This window comes from Sebastes fasciatus, chromosome 24, assembly GCF_043250625.1.
Source record: "Sebastes fasciatus isolate fSebFas1 chromosome 24, fSebFas1.pri, whole genome shotgun sequence".
NCBI lineage: Eukaryota > Metazoa > Chordata > Actinopteri > Perciformes > Sebastidae > Sebastes > Sebastes fasciatus.
Window position 1 is genome coordinate 12,710,546 of NC_133818.1, and position 16,848 is coordinate 12,727,393.

Sequence of the window (16,848 nt, forward strand, 5' to 3'; positions counted from 1 at the left end):
TTTTTATGTTGAAACTCTCCAGGACCTGTCTATGAAGATATAAATGTTTTACTGATAATAACATTTAACTTTTTTCTTTCAGAATACTCTTATAATAAACTCATATATCTGTATCAGTGACCTGTACTAAAAATTTAAATATGTTTAAATCTACTTATGAATGAATTAATTGTGAAAGGTGTGTGAAGCAATCAAGTGATTATTTTATTCCAAATCCAGCATATTTATATCTAGCTATATATGTATCGATAATTTATTCATAATATCTTCCAAAATAGACATAATATAAAAATGTGTTGCACTTTTCTTTGCACTTTAATGTTTGATGTTTGTGTTCTCATGTTCTATTTGAGCATGAGAGCATTCTATTTCTCAGTTAAGCTGATGCACATTAACTGTATGGCTGTAACTGTAGTAAAGATCTTACTATATTAAGTGTGTTAATATTGTTTTAACTCATCCCTGTCAAACACTGGATTAATAATGTGTACTGTGTACAAGGAGTTTCTAATAGTTGATGTGTTTTCATTTATTCTCTGATTCGTTCCATATATTAATTTGTACTTGATTGGTTATTAAAGCAATGATGTTTTAATGTTATAAGTGATTTCACTTATGTTCACTACATGTTTTGTTTGTTTTATATATACAGTATATATGTATATGTGTGTGAGTGTGGGTGTATATATGTGTTTATATGTATGTATACAGTATATGTGTTGATATGTATATACAGTATACAGTATATATATATATATGTATACATATATATACATATACAAACATATATATGTACATACACACATACAGTATATATGTGTGTGTGTGTGTGTGTGTGCATATATGTGTATATACACACATGTGTGTGTATATATACAGTATGTGTATGTATACATATGGATAGTTCTAGGACCATTTAATTATCTGTAAATATATATCATGGGACACAGAAACAAAGTCCATCTTCCCTCCAAAATATATAAATTATGTGAAAATATATGAGACTAGTGTACATAAACCTTTTATCTTGCTCTTCACCTGTCAGAAAGACCTGAGACCTTAGAATTAATAACACCTAATGGATAAATATAGCCTAATAATTTAGCCACATCTCTGCCATGATATTAGACACAACTGTTGAATCATTAGTTCAGTGTACTGAGTAGCTGAACAGCAGTCTGTTAATGATTGATTGATTGAGGTGTCCTTCCTTCTCCCTGATTGGTCTGCTGCCTGGATGTATCATTACAGGGAGGAAGACTTTATTCAAACTTTCCCTTTATGTAGTTTTGGCGGTAGATTCAGTACAGTATCAGGATGGCGCACCGTGCAGTTAGACATTTCCTTTGTGTGTTGGGAGTCTTTCAGAAAGGTGAGAAAGAGATGATGCAGCAATGTTATAAAGGTCTAGCCATTATGTCATTTATTATTCTGATAATCTGAAAGTGCAGCTGTGTGATTCCTGCATGTTTAGTCTGTTGTTGCTGCGTAATTACGCATCGTTTTGGCGGCTAATGATTTTGTATTGGTTAATTCATTATTTATATCATATTTTGCAAAGAGAAAAATACATCCTAACACAATGTGTGCTGTCATCTCCTGCAGGTCTAACAGCTCTGATAGAAACCCAGCACACTGTGGAGGCAGCTGTAGGAGACGAAGCCTGCTTGAACTGTTGCCTGATGCAACCTAGAGATGTTCTGCAAGTCACATGGCAGAAGATTTTACCAGAGGGGGAGAAGAACATGGCTACTTACAGTGAACGATTTGGTGAAAGAGTGAATGCTGGTTTTCAAAGTAAACTGGAGTTTAGATATGCTGGACTGCAGAACAGCTCCATAGTTATCAGGAGGGTGATGGAGGAGGATGAAGGGTGCTATCGCTGTTTGTTTAACACCTTCTCTGAAGGTGCTCTCATTGCTACAACCTGCCTGCAGCTGTATGGTGAGAACCTGTTGTCTTATTAGAGACATATCTATAACTCTGTCTTCTCTGTAATGTTTTATCATATTTTATCTTTGCAGAGCTGCATGGACCCTTTCTTCACGTCACAGAATCAACAGTTGTGTCCTGCTCAGCCACAGCTCGACCTGCTCCCACAGTAACACTGACTGTCCCTCACTACAACTCTACCAGCGTCACCAACACCAACGGCACAGTCACTGTCACCACTACAGCTGGGCTGTCTGGTCTCCATGGAAAAAGCACACAGGTTGGATGTGCAGTGAGAGTGCTCTCTGGTCCTCAGATAGAGGTGTCTATGATGATTCCTGAGGTCAAACAGTCGTCTGATGATGGTGAGAAACACTTCCAAACATCCTGATTCATAAATACTCTATAGCTCATGTCTGTTGTTTTTATCTTCCAGGTTTTGATGCGGAATCTGGATCTAATAACAGTGAGGATTTCTATAATTTTACCTTTAGGTGGTCTCAGATCAATAATACCATGTGATCTGTAGTTGCTTTATGAATGAGTGTCACTAATAATTTCCCTCTTTTCTTACAGATTTCACCAACATGATCATCGTGTTCGTGGTTTGTGTTTGTGTTGTTGCTGCAGTCGTCATCGCCCTGCTTGTACGGAAACATCGGAACCGGTAATTATAAACTTATTACTGTGAGACATGTGAATAAGAGAGTACTGGCACTTGTGTTTTCCACTTCAAGAAGCCCTGAACACCTGTCTTGTTATAATACCGCTGTCTCACAGTTATTATGCTCATGATTGATTGAGATCTTTTCAGACAAAACCCACAAATAAATCTTTGACTTTTCTTAAATCCTTCAATCGGTCAGACAAGGACTCTGAGTAGAACAAGACACCACAAAAAGCAATCAAAGACACTGATGAGTGAGTCAATTTATTCATTTTTCACTTGTACATATTTATGCTTCTTTGCAAAACTTATTTAAAGGGGACCTATTATGCTTTTGTGCTTTTCCTCTCTCCTTTAGTGTGTTATATAGTTTTTTGTGCATGTAAAAGGTCTGCAAAGGTACAAAGCCCAAAGCCCACGCCAAAGAGAGAAACACTGCTCCTGAACTGCCTGAAACGCCTTGTTGAAGTCCCGCCTTCTCTTCCGTAACATGGGGATGTCACCAAGTAACACGTTTGCATAACGGCTTGTTTGGTACGCCCTCAAACAAAGCTAGTTAGAGTGGAACTAGAGCGAAGTCCAAAGAGTTTGGTTCGGTTGACCAATCACAACAGAGTGGTCCAGCTGACCAATCAGAGCAGATCGGGCTTTTTGGGACGGGGGGGGAGCTCAAACAGAGCGTTTCAGACAGAGGGTGAAAAGAGGTGCTTCAGCACAGCCGGTATGAGAAAAATAAAGCGTTTTTTGAACTTTAAAATATGTAAACATGTTCTAGTAGAAACCCAAAATACAAGTATGCACCTGAAAATGAGCACAATAGGTCCTCTTTAATCCGTGTTCACTCTGTCTATTTGGGGGCTTCACTTTCCTACCTACCAACTAGCTTGATAATCAGACTGAATTGGAGGAATCCAAATGGGAGATGTTGGAGGTGAACCAGGCTACCAACTTGAGATACATTGTGTATTCATAGTCTGCATGTTTATCCTCATCACTGTTGTTCTGAATGATTTGGAAACGGACTAATATCTTGTTTTTATCTGAAGAACAACACCTTTAAAGAAGGAAGAGAACGAGCTGCGGCAACGGACGCCTACTGAGAGAAATAAAAACAACGACCGCCCAAAAGCATCACCTGGGAAAGCAAGAAAAAAAGTTATCTTTCAACTCAGTTAACTAATTAGTACCACAGAATAACCCACAAGACTGTTAGTGCCACAACACAGAGAACATGTCTGCACCAGTTCATTGATTCCAGCAGATCAGTAGTTTTGATTTTGAAATATAATTTAGGTGATAGTTTTAATTCACTGTTGCATCCAGATGAAGCATCCTTTGTTTTGTACGCCTTTTTTATATACATTTTCTGCTGCTACTTTTAGTTTTTTTAATATTTAGAACATAAACTTCATATGAAGATAAAAAAATAAATATATTTTATAAATATAAATATAATTTATTCTCTTATTCATTTCATATATTGATTTGTATTTGTTTGGTTATTAAAGCAATGATGTTTTAATGTTATAAGTGATTTCACTTATGTTCACTACATGTTTTTGTTATATATATGTGTGTGTGTGTGTGTATATGTGTTTATATGTATGTGTATAAGTATATAATAATAACATATACGTGTGTTTGTATATGTGTTTATATATGTATATACAGTATGTATGTAGACATACAGTATATACAGTATACACATATATACACATACAGTATGTGTGTGTATATATATGTGCATATATGTATACATATACTATATGTGTATATATGTATATCTATATGTGTATGTATGTAGACATATGGATAGTTCTAGGGCCATTTAATTATCTGTAAATATACATCATGGGACACAGAAACAAAGTTCAAAAACCAAGACAGAACTTTGGAGAGTTAACTCATTCAGAGTTAAAACAAGGAAGAGTCCTGTGAGGTGATAGCACCATCTAGTGTGCTTGTTGGAGAAAAAGAGAAAAGAGAGAGAAATGTGGTTTAAATTTGGAAAGAAGAAGATCACAAGAAGCCAAGTAGGTCTCTCCAAGAAATATAATAGAAATTTCAATCTATTAATTTTTTGCATAGCATATCAGAGCTATTTATGTAAAGCAGTCAGGTGGTGGTTTTATTCAAAATTGTATATATTATATATACAGTATATTATATATTCTAAGTGTGTTGGTATTTTTGCACTTTTCTTGCAGTTTTGTACTTTACTGTAAAGTTTTTAGGGGATCAGACACTTAATGTCCTGCGTTCTGGTGAATTTTTCTGCATCCTTTTATGGTGAAAATGTCTTTTATTTATGTAAAGGAAAACACAAAATTCAGATGGAAGGTGACAAAATATAAAAATATAATGGAATATAATGCAGTAAGGCTCTCAGGTATTCTGTAGTGCTTTCAGATATTTAATCTGTTCTCCTGTAGATCAACTTTTCTCATTTAATGTGATCTCTGCTGAGTCAACACTCATGTAGGCAGGATTTATCCCTCCTGTTTTGATTGGCAAAGTAACCTCTTTAAATGTGCATGTGGCACCTGTTCATCATGTCAATGATAGACCTACATTCATGCAACCGCTTGAGTTCAGGTGACCTTGTTCCGCAGCCCAGATGTACTTACAGATACTTTCACTTTGGCTTTCTAAAGTTTTGACGGTAGATTCAGTACAGTATGGAACGATGATGGCGCACTGTGCAGTTATACATTTCCTTTGTGTGTTGGGAGTCTTTCAGAAAGGTGAGAAAGAGATGATACAGCAATGTTATAAAGGTCTAGCCATTATGTCATTTATTATTCTGATAATCTGAAAGCACAGCTGTGTGATTCCTGCATGTTCATTGTCTGTTGCACATCGTTTTGGCGGTTAATGCGTTTGCATTGGTTAATTCATTATTTGTATCATAGTTTGCAAAGGGAAAAATACATCCTAACACAGTGTGAACTGTCATCTCCTGCAGGTCTAACATCTCTGATAGAAACCCAGCACACTGTGGAGGCAGCTGTAGGAGATGAGGCCTACTTAACCTGTCACCTGATGCAACCTAGAGATGTTCTGCAAGTCACATGGCAGAAGATTTTACCAGAGGGGGAGAAGAACATGGCTACTTACAGTGAACGATTTGGTGAAAGAGTGCTTGCTGGTTTTCAGAGTAAGCTGGAGTTTAAAGATGCTGGTCTGCAGAACAGCTCCATAGTTATCAGGAAGGTGATGGAGGAGGATGAAGGATGCTATCGCTGTATGTTTAACACCTTCTCTGAAGGTGCTCTCATTGCTACAACCTGCCTGCAGCTTTATGGTGATAACCTGATGTTTTATAAGGGTCATTTCCATAACTCTCTATGGTCTCTGTAATGTTTAACATTCAAATATTTTATCTTTGCAGAGCTGCATGGACCCTTTCTTCACGTCAGAGAATCAACAGGTGTGTCCTGCTCAGCCACAGCTCGACCTGCTCCCACAGTAACACTGACTGTCCCTCACTACAACTCTACCAGTGTCACCAACACCAATGGCACAGTCACCGTCACCACTACAGCTGGGCTGTCTCCTCTCCATGGCAACAGCACACAGGTTGGATGTGCAGTGAGAGTGCTCTCTGGTCCTCAGATAGAGGTGTCTATGATGATTCCTGAGGTCAAACAGTCGTCTGATGATGGTGAGAAACACTTCCAAACATCCTGATTAATAAATGCTCTATAGCTCATGTCTATTGTTTTTATCTTCCAGGTTTTGATGAGGAATCTGGATCTAATAACAGTGAGGATTTATTTTTACCTTTTACCTTTAGGTGGCCTCAGATCAATAATACCATTTGATCTGTAGTTGCTTTATGAATGAGTGTCACTAATTTCCATCTTTTCTTACAGATTTCATTCTGATCATCGTGTTGTTCGTGGTTTGTGTTTGTGTTGTTGCTGCAGTCGTCATCACCCTACTTATACGGAAACATCGGAACTGGTAATTATAAACTTATTACTGTGAGACATGTGAATAAGAGAGAACTGGCACTTATGTTTTTTCACTTCAAGAAGCACTGAACACCTGTCTTGTTATAACACTGCTGTATAACAGTTATTATGCTCATGATTGATTGAGATCTTTTCAGACAAAACCCACAAATACATCTTTGACTTTTCTTAAATCCTTCAGTCGTTCACACAGGGACTATGAGAAGAAGAACACACCACAAAAAGCAATCAAAGACACTCATGAGTGAGTCAATTTATTCATTTTTCACTTATACGTATTTATCCTACATTGGTTCTTTGCAAAAATGATTTAAAGAGGACCTATTATGCTTTTGTGCTTTTCCTCTCTGCTTTAGTGTGTTATATAGTTTGTGTTATATAGTATGCAAAGTTACAAAGCCCAAAGTCCACGCCAAAGGGAGTAACACTACTCCTGAACTGCCTGAAACACCTTGTTCGAATTCCGGCCTTTTCTTCCGTAACGTGGTGATGTCACCAAGTAATACGTTTGCATAACGGCTAGTTTGGCACGCTGTCAAACAAATCTAGATTGAGTGGAGCTGGAGGGGAGTCCAAAGAGTTTGGTTTGGTTGACCAATCACAACAGTGGGCCGGCTGACCAATCAGAGCAGACTGGGCTTTTTTTGGGAAGGGGGCAGGAGCTCAAACAGAGCGTTTCAGACAGAGGGTGAAAAGAGGTGTTGCAGCACAGACGGTATGAGGAAAAATAAAGCGTGTTTTGAACTTTAAAGCTTGTAAACATGTTCTAGTAGAAACCTAAAATACAAGTATGCACCTGAAACTGACCACAATAGGTCCTCTTTACCAAATGAAGGCTGAACGTACCTATCATGTATCTAGCTTGATAATCAGACTTTTTGGAGGAATCACTGATCAAATGGGAGATGTTGGAGGTGAACCAGGCTACCAACTTACGATACATTGTGTATTCATAGTGTGCATGTTTATCCACATCACTGTTGTTCTGAATGATTTGGAAACTGAATAATATCTTGTTTTTATCCGAAGGTTCAAAACACTTAATGAAGGAAGAGAACGAGCTGCGGCTACAGACGTCTACTGAGAAAGATAAAAACCACGACAACCCAAAACCATCATCTCTGAAATGAAGAAGAAAATGATTTGAACTCAGTTAACTAATTAGTTCCACAGAATAACCCACAAGACTATTAATGCCACAACACAGAGAACATGTCTGCACCAGTTCATTGATTCCAGCAGATCAGTAGTTTTGATTTTGAAATTTAATTTAGGTGATGGATTTAATTCACTGTTGCATCCAGATGAAGCATCCTTTGTTTTGTACGTCTTTATATATACATTTTCTGAAAGTCAACAGCAGGAAACTGGAAACAGTTCAGTCGTAGTTAAATCTCTGAAGCATGGATTCTCCTGCTCCAGTCTCACATTACCTGTAGCACAGAGAGCAGCTCAAGCACAGGGAGCTCACTTTGTCTTTGTGGACTTTCATCTGTCAGCTGGTAAGTTTGATGTCTTTTAGTTGCAGCATACTTGATTTGGAATATCTTGAAATGGTAGTAGTTGGTTTACTTAATCCAGGAATGTCAACATATCTAAATTAGTTTGTCTAACTTTTTATGGTGAAACTCTCCAGGACCTGTCTGAAGATATAGATGTTTTACTGATAATAACATGCACTTTTTTTTTTTAAGAATACTCTTATAATAAAATCATACCTTTATCAGTGACCTATACTAAAAATGTAAATATGTTTAAATCTACTTATGAATTAATTAATTGTGAAAGTTGTGTGAAGCAATCAGGTGATTGTTTTATTTCAAATACAGCATATTTATATCTAGCTATATATGTAGCGATAATTTATTCACAATATATTACAAAATAGACATAATATATAAATGTGTTGCACTTTTCTTTGCACTTTAATGTTTGATGTTTGTGTTCTTATGTTATTTATTTCTCAATGAACCTCTGATGCACATTACATTTATGGCTGTAACTGTAGTAAAGATCTTACTATATTAAGTGTGTTAATATTGTTTTAACTCATCCCTGTCAAACACTGGATTAATAATCTGTAGTGTACAAGGAGTTTCTAATCGTTTATGTGTTTTTAATAATTTATTCTCTGATTCGTTCCATATATTAATTTGTACTTGTTTGGTTATTAAAGCAATGCTGTTTTAATATTATAAGTGATTTCACTTATGTTCACTACATGTTTTTGTTTGTTTTATATATGTATTGGTGTGTTTTGGTATTCCAGCTAATTTTAACTCCCCTTACACTGTGTGTGAAATGGTATCGTCTCAAAAAGGGGATATTTCATTTGCCAATGATGAGAGGGGGGTACGGATTTCTAGTACTCTTACAATTTTATTTAATATTGAATGATTGAATTAGATTAATCTTAACAATGTCGTGCGATTGTTTTCAACACAAACAAAAGGGGTAATATATAATTTATCCTTTATTTTCATGTAAGTATTTTGGTATTTTCATTGTTGAACCCCTCTGTTGAACTGTGGTACATGCGAGATGTGAGAAGGTGTCTGTCAGTGTGTGTTTGGACCTGATACAGAAACAGTTATGTTGACGGAGAATTACGTTTCTAAATGTCATTTCAGTGTTAATTCACGATACCGTGACTATATTCTGAAAGAATGATAGAAGACAGTTGTAATGTATAAAGTGGAAGTCTGTACTGCAAGGTGTTTTAAAGTTATTGCAGAGTTAGCATCGCATTGTTGCCTACTGTGTTCGTTTGAAGTGCCGCCGCTGGTTTAAGAGTCGCGCCTCCTGACCCGTGGCATTATGGGTAATGTAGTTTCTTGTGGGATTTGCATAAAACTAATGTGTGTGTCGTTACTCTTCTAATGTTGTGTGTGTACATTCGTGGAGTCACTGTTCACCCTGTAATTGCATTGACATGTGAGGCAGCGCATATTTACTTTATTTTGCATTTATTTTACATTGTTATTTTATGTTTCCCTCACAGTAGTCTGAGGAGAAGTTGTGAACTGATGCAGTCCCTGTCACATGTTGTATCATTACAGCACTACAGTAAAAAAAGACCCAAAAAAAAGCCGTGGTGATTTTGTGGTGTCCCAAATACGCTACATATATACAGTGTGTATAATTATATATATATATATATATATATATATATATATATATATATATATATATATATATATATATATATAATCTGAAAATAATAATATATACATTGTATATATATATATATATATATACAGTATATATCTGTGTGTGTGGATGTATATATATGTGTTTATATGTTTATATGTAACTATATAATAATAACAAGTGTGTATATATGTATATATATTTATTTATATATATATGTTTATAGTTCTAGGGCCATTTAATTATCTGTAAATATATATCATGGTACACAGAAACAAAGTCCATCTTCCCTCCAAAATATATAAATTATGTGACAATATATGAGACTAGTGTACATAAACCTTTAATCTTCCTCTTCACCTGTCAGAAAGACCTGAGACCTTAGAATTAATAACACCTAATGGATAAATATAGACTAATAATTTAGCTATATATCTTCTAGGATATTAGAAACAACTGTTGAATCATTAGTTCAGTGTAATGAGTAGCTGAACAGGAGTCTGTTAATGATTGATTGATTGAGGTGTCCTTCCTTCTCCCTGATTGGTCTGCTGCCTGGATGTACCTTACAGGGAGGAAGACTTTATTCAAACTTTCCCTTTATGTAGTTTTGGCGGTAGATTCAGTACAGTATCAGGATGGCGCACCGTGCAGTTATACATTTCCTTTGTGTGTTGGGAGTCTTTCAGAAAGGTGAGAAAGAGATGATACAGCAATGTTATAAAGGTCTAGCCATTATGTCATTTATTATTCTGATAATCTGAAAGCGCAGCTGTGTGATTCCTGCATGTTTATTGTCTGTTGTTGCTGCGTAATTACGCATCGTTTTGGCGGCTAATGATTTTGCATTTATTCATTATTTATATCATGTTTTGCAAAGAGAAAAATACATCCTAATACAATGTTTAGCTGTCATCTCCTGCAGGTCTAACAGCTCTGATAGAAACCCAGCACACTGTGGATGCAGCTGTAGGAGACGAAGCCTGCTTATACTGTCACCTGATGCAACCTAGAGATGTTCTGCAAGTCACATGGCAGAAGATTTTACCAGAGGGAGAGAAGAACATGGCTACTTACAGTGAACGATTTGGTGAAAGAGTGCTTGCTGGTTTTCAGAGTAAGCTGGAGTTTAAAGATGCTGGACTGCAGAACACCTCCATAGTTATCAGGAGGGTGATGGAGGAGGATGAAGGGTGCTATCGCTGTATGTTTAACACCTTCTCTGAAGGTGCTCTCATTGCTACAACCTGCCTGAAGCTCTATGGTGATAACCTGCTGTGTTATAAGAGACATTTCCATAACTCTCTATGGTCTCTGTAATGTTTTATCATTTAAATATTTTATCTTTGCAGAGCTGCATGGACCCTTTCTTCACGTCACAGAATCAACAGTTGTGTCCTGCTCAGCCACAGCTCGACCTGCTCCCACAGTAACACTGACTGTCCCTCACTACAACTCTACCAGTGTCACCAACACCAACGGCACAGTCACTGTCACCGCTACAGCTGGGCTGTCTGGTCTACATGGCAAAAGCACACAGGTTGGATGTGCAGTGAGAGTGCTCTCTGGTCCTCAGATAGAGGTGTCTATGATGATTCCTGAGGTCAAACAGTCGTCTGATGATGGTGAGAAACACTTCCAAACATCCTGATTCATAAATACACTATAGTTCAGGTCTGTTGGAATCTGGATCTATTAACAGTGAGGATTTCTGTAATTTTACCTTTAGGTGGTCTCAGATCAATAACACCATTTGATCTGTAGTTGCTTTATGAATGAGTGTCACTAATTTCCCTCTTTTCTTACAGATTTCACTCTGATCATCGTGTCCGTGGTTGTGGCCTGTGTTTTTGTTGTTGCTGCAGTCGTCATCACCCTGCTTACACGGAAACATCGGAACCGGTATTTATTATTATTTATTATATTTATTATAAACTTATTAGTGTGAGACATGTGAATAAGAGAGTACTGGCACTTATATTTTTCACTTCAAGAAGCACTGAACACCTGTCTTGTTATAATACTGCTGTCTCACAGTTATTATGCTCATGATTGATTGAGATCTTTTCAGACAAAACCCACAAATTAATCTTTGACTTTTCTTAAATCCTTCAGTCTGTCACACAGGGACTCTGAGTAGAACAAGACACCACAAAAAGAAATCAAAGACACTGATGAGTGAGTCAATTTATTCATTTTTCACTTGTACATATTTATGCTTCTTTGCAAAAATTATTTAAAGGGGACCTATTATGCTTTTGTGCTTTTTACTTTAGTGTGTTATATAGTTTTTTGTGCATGTCAAAGGTCTGCAAAGGTACAAAGCCCAAAGCCCACGCCAAAGAGAGAAACACTGCTCCTGAACTGCCTGAAATGCCTCGTTGAAGTGTGTTTACCTGCTGGAGGTGCTCCTTGCATGGATCAACCTTTCAAACTGCAGGTGGATGCAAGTGATGTGGGGGCAAGGGCGGTGCTGTTCCAGACGGATGGTAGTGGTGTGGATCGTCCCGTGAGTTTCTACTCAAAAAAGTTGAACTCATTTCAGTTGAACTACTCGGTGATTGAGAAAGAGACCCTGGCACTCATCTGGGCCTTACAGCATTTTGATGTTTATGTAGGCTCTAGTGTTCCTCTGGTTGCGTACACAGATCATAATCCCATAACTTTTTTGCACTCAGTACATTGCCCAAATCGCAGGTTGATGCGATGGATGTTGTATTTGCAATCTTATTGTTTGGACATTCGCCACATCAAAGGCTCTGATAATGTTGTGGCCGATGCCTTATCTAGAGCGCCTAGCTCTTAAATATTTGTCTGACTGAATTGTTAACCCCTCTGGTCTGCTATGTCCAGGTTCTGTCACCTTAAATGCTTCTTCAGGCGCCGGAGTTGCTGAGTGGGCGGGACGGAGGTTGGTTGGCTGCTGGGGAATAAACTACAAACGGTCAGTATGGATTTTGATATAGTTTTAAGTATAGTGTTACAACTATAGTTTAGAAATGATATTACAAATGAAAAACATCAATCGTGGGTAAAGTAAATTGTTTTGTAGTTGATTTAGTGAATAGCGGTTGCGGTGTTCTTATTGGAACTCCTTTTTTGATGGGGGGGAGTGTGACGACCCCTCCCCCCCACTAGGTGTGTGTTGGCTCGCTGGTCTCTTTGTTTTTTTGCAGGCTCTGGTTGAGGCGGGGACATGATGACATCACTCCATTTGTGTGGACATCGCGGCGCGGCTATTCTTTTTCTCCATGCACCCACACACACACGCATCCATGCACTCCTACACCACTGACTACTGATACTGATCTTTACATTTATTCATGAATTAGTGTTTTGTAATAAACTTTGTTACTTTTTGCATTTACCTCGTCTCCACTCCCATTTTTGTTGCAACCTAAGAGCCGGGTTATAACAGAAGTCCCGCCTTCTCTTCCGTAACATGGGGATGTCACCACGTAACACGTTTGCATAACGGCTTGTTTGGCACGCCCTCAAACAAAGCTAGTTAGAGTGGAACTAGAGCGAAGTCCAAAGAGTTTGGTTCGGTTGACCAATCACAACAGAGTGGACCAGCTGACCAATCAGAGCAGACTGGGCTTTTTGGGAGGGGGGGGGGCTCAAACAGAGCGTTTCAGACAGAGGGTGTAAAGAGGTGCTGCAGCACAGCCGGTATGAGAAAAATAAAGAGTTTTTTGAACTTTAAAATATGTAAACATATTCTAGTAGAAACCCAAAATACAAGTATGCACCTGAAAATGAACACAATAGGTCCTCTTTAATCCGTGTTCCCTCTGTCTATTCGGGGGCTTCACTTTCCTACCTACCAACTAGCTTGATAATCAGACTGAATTGGAGGAATCCAAATGGGAGATGTTGGAGGTGAACCAGGCTACCAACTTGAGATACATTGTGTATTCACAGTCTGCATGTTTATCCACATCACTGTTGTTCTGAATGATTTGGAAACTGACTAATATCTTGTTTTTATCTGAATGTTCAAAACACCTTTAAAGACAACTGAACGAGCTGCGGCCACGGACGCCTACTGGGAGAAATAAAAAACGCAACCACCCAAACCATCATCTCTGAAAGGAAGAAGAAAATCATTTTTTTAACTCAACTAATTAGTACCACAGAATAACCCACAAGACTGTTAGTGCCACAACACAGAGAACATGTCTACACCAGTTCATTGATTCCAGCAGATCAGTAGTTTTGATTTTGAAATATAATTTAGGTGATAGTTTTAATTCACTGTTGCATCCAGATGAAGCATCCTTTGTTTTGTACGTCTTTTTAAATACATTTTCTGCTGCTGCTCTTTATACTTAGAATATAAACTTCATATGAAGATAAAAGAATATAGAGTAGGAGTTGAAACACTAACAGAGTTTGCATTGAATGTCTGCTGCATATTTTTAGCAGCAGGTGCACAACATGGCCACTAGAGGTCCTGCTTTCCTCTCATGTACTGCAGGAGAGTTGAGGCTGTTCAGACAGATCAGGGGCTGAAAATCAGCAGCAGGAAACTGGAAACAGTTCAGTTCTCCTGCTCCAGTCTCACATTACCTGTAGCACAGAGAGCACAGGGAGCTCACTTTGTCTTTGTGGACTTTCATCTGTCAGCTGGTAAATTTGATGTCTTTTAGTTGCAGCAAACTTGATTTGGAATAACATGAAATGGTACTAGTTGGTTTACTTAATCCAGGAATGTCAACATATCTAAATTAGTTTGTCTAACTTTTTATGTTGAAACTCTCCAGGACCTGTCTATGAAGATATAAATGTTTTACTGATAATAACATGCACTTTTTTTTTTAGAATACTCTTATAATAAACTCATATATCTGTATCAGTGACCTGTACTAAAAATTTAAATATGTTTAAATCTACTTATGAATTAATTTATTGTGAAAGTTGTGTGAAGCAATCAGATGATTGTTTTATTCCAAATCCAGCATATTTATATCTAGCTACATATGTAGTGATAATTTCTTCACAATATATTACAAAATAGACATAATATATAAATGTGTTGCACTTTTCTTTGCGCTTTAATGTTTGATGTTTGTGTTCTCAAGTTATTTATTTCTCAATGAACCTCTGATGCACATTAACTGTAGTAAAGATTCTACTGTATGTGTGTTACTATTAGTTGATGTGTTTTTAATAATTTATTCTCTGATTCGTTCCATATATTAATTTGTACTTGTTTGGTTATTAAAGCAATGATGTTTTAATGTTATAAGTGATTTAACTTTTGTTCACTACATGTTTTTGTTTGTTTTATATATGTAATGGTGTGTTTTGGTATTCCAGCTAACTTTAACTCCCCTTAAACTGTGTGAAATGGTATTGTCTCAAAAAGGGGATATTCCATTTGCCAATGATGAGAGGGGGGTACGGATTTCTAGTACTCTTACAATTTTATTTAATATTGAATGATTATGCTAGATTAATCTTAACAATGTCGTGAGATTGTTGTCAACACAAACAAAAGGGGTAATATATAATCTATCCTTTATTTTCATGTAAGTATGTTGGTATTTTCATTGTTGAACCCCTCAGTTGAACTGTGGTACATGCGAGATGTGAGAAGGTGTCTGTCAGTGTGTGTTTGGACCTGATACAGAAACAGGTATGTTGACGGAGAATCACGTTTCTAAATGTCATTTCAGTGTCAATTCACGATACCGTGACTATATTCTGAAAGAATGATAGAAGACAGTTGTAATGTATAAAGTGGAAGTCTGTACTGCAAGGTGTTTTAAAGTTATTGCAGAGTTAGCATCGCATTGTTGCCTACTGTGTTCGTTTGAAGTGCCGCCGCTGGTTTAAGAGTCGCGCCTCCTGACCCGTGGCATTATGGGTAATGTAGTTTCTTGTGGGATTTGCATAAAACTAATGTGTGTGTACATGCGTGGAGTCACTGTGTTTACCCTGTAATTGCATTGACATGTGAGGCAGAGCATAATTAGTTTATTTTGCATTTATTTTACATTGTTATTTTATGTTTCCCTCACAGTAGTCTGAGGAGAAGTTGTGAACTGATGCAGTCCCTGTCACATGTTGTATCATTACAGCACTACAGTAAAAAAAGACCCCAAAGAAAGTTGTGGTGATTTTGTGGTGTGTCTCAAATACGCTACATATATACAGTATCTGTGTGTGTGGGTGTATATATATGTGTGTTTATATGTATATATATATAACTATATAATAATAACATAAGTGTGTGTATATTTGTATATATATTTATTTATATATATATGTTTATATATATATGTATACAGTATATGTGTTTATATGTATGTATCTATGTTTGTATATACATTATATGTGTGTATATATGTGTATGTATAAATATGGATAGTTCTAGGGCCATTTAATTATCTGTAAATATATATCATGGGACACAGAAACAAAGTCCATCTTCCCTCCAAAATATATAAATTATGAGAAAATATATGAGACTAGTGTACATAAACCTTTTATCTTCCTCTTCACCTGTCAGAAAGACCTGAGACCTTAGAATTAATAACACCTAATGGATAAATATAGACTAATAATTTAGCTACATATCTTCCAGGATATTAGAAACAACTGTTGAATCATAGTTCAGTGTACTGAGTAGCTGAACAGGAGTCTGTTAATGATTGATTGATTGAGGTGTCCTTCCTTCTCCCTGATTGGTCTGCTGCCTGGATGTATCATTACAGGGAGGAAGACTTTATTCAAACTTTCCCTTTATGTAGTTTTGGCGGTAGATTCAGTACAGTATCAGGATGGCGCACCGTGCAGTTATACATTTCCTTTGTGTGTTGGGAGTCTTTCAGAAAGGTGAGAAAGAGATGATACAGCAATGTTATAAAGGTCTAGCCGTTATGTCATTTATTATTCTGATAATCTGAAAGCATAGCTGTGTGATTCCTGCATGTTTAGTCTGTTGTTGCTGCGTAATTACGCATCGTTTCGGTGGCTAATGATTTTGCATTGGTTAATTCATTATTTATATCATAGTAGTATAGTTGATGTGTTTTTAATCATTTATTCTCTGATTCGTTACACATATTAATTTATAGTTGTTTGGTTAATAAAGCAAGGATGTTTTAATGTTAT

The 16,848-nt window shown here is 36.9% G+C and overlaps 2 protein-coding genes across 3 annotated transcripts in view; both read left to right on the plus strand.

Moving 5' to 3' along the window:
• The first annotated feature begins 1,309 nt into the window (after positions 1 to 1,309).
• Positions 1,310 to 11,904, plus strand: LOC141763211 (OX-2 membrane glycoprotein-like). Of its 2 annotated transcripts, none has more exons than XM_074627696.1 (5): positions 1,310 to 1,372; positions 1,606 to 1,944; positions 2,025 to 2,297; positions 11,535 to 11,628; positions 11,842 to 11,904. In XM_074627696.1, exons 1-5 carry the CDS (start codon positions 1,318 to 1,320, stop codon positions 11,864 to 11,866), a joined length of 786 nt encoding a protein of 261 aa, XP_074483797.1. In that variant the 5' UTR covers positions 1,310 to 1,317; the 3' UTR covers positions 11,867 to 11,904. The 2 variants fall into 2 exon arrangements, with proteins under 2 accessions (XP_074483797.1, XP_074483796.1); XM_074627695.1 differs by lacking the exons at positions 1,310 to 1,372; positions 1,606 to 1,944; positions 2,025 to 2,297 and adding exons at positions 10,325 to 10,419; positions 10,652 to 10,990; positions 11,079 to 11,351.
• Positions 8,006 to 16,848, plus strand: part of LOC141763209 (OX-2 membrane glycoprotein-like) — a 58,957-nt gene continuing 50,114 nt past the window's right edge. The window contains exon 1 of the mRNA XM_074627689.1: positions 8,006 to 8,078. The gene's annotated coding sequence lies outside the window, so the exon portion shown is untranslated. The remainder of the gene's footprint in view (positions 8,079 to 16,848) is intronic.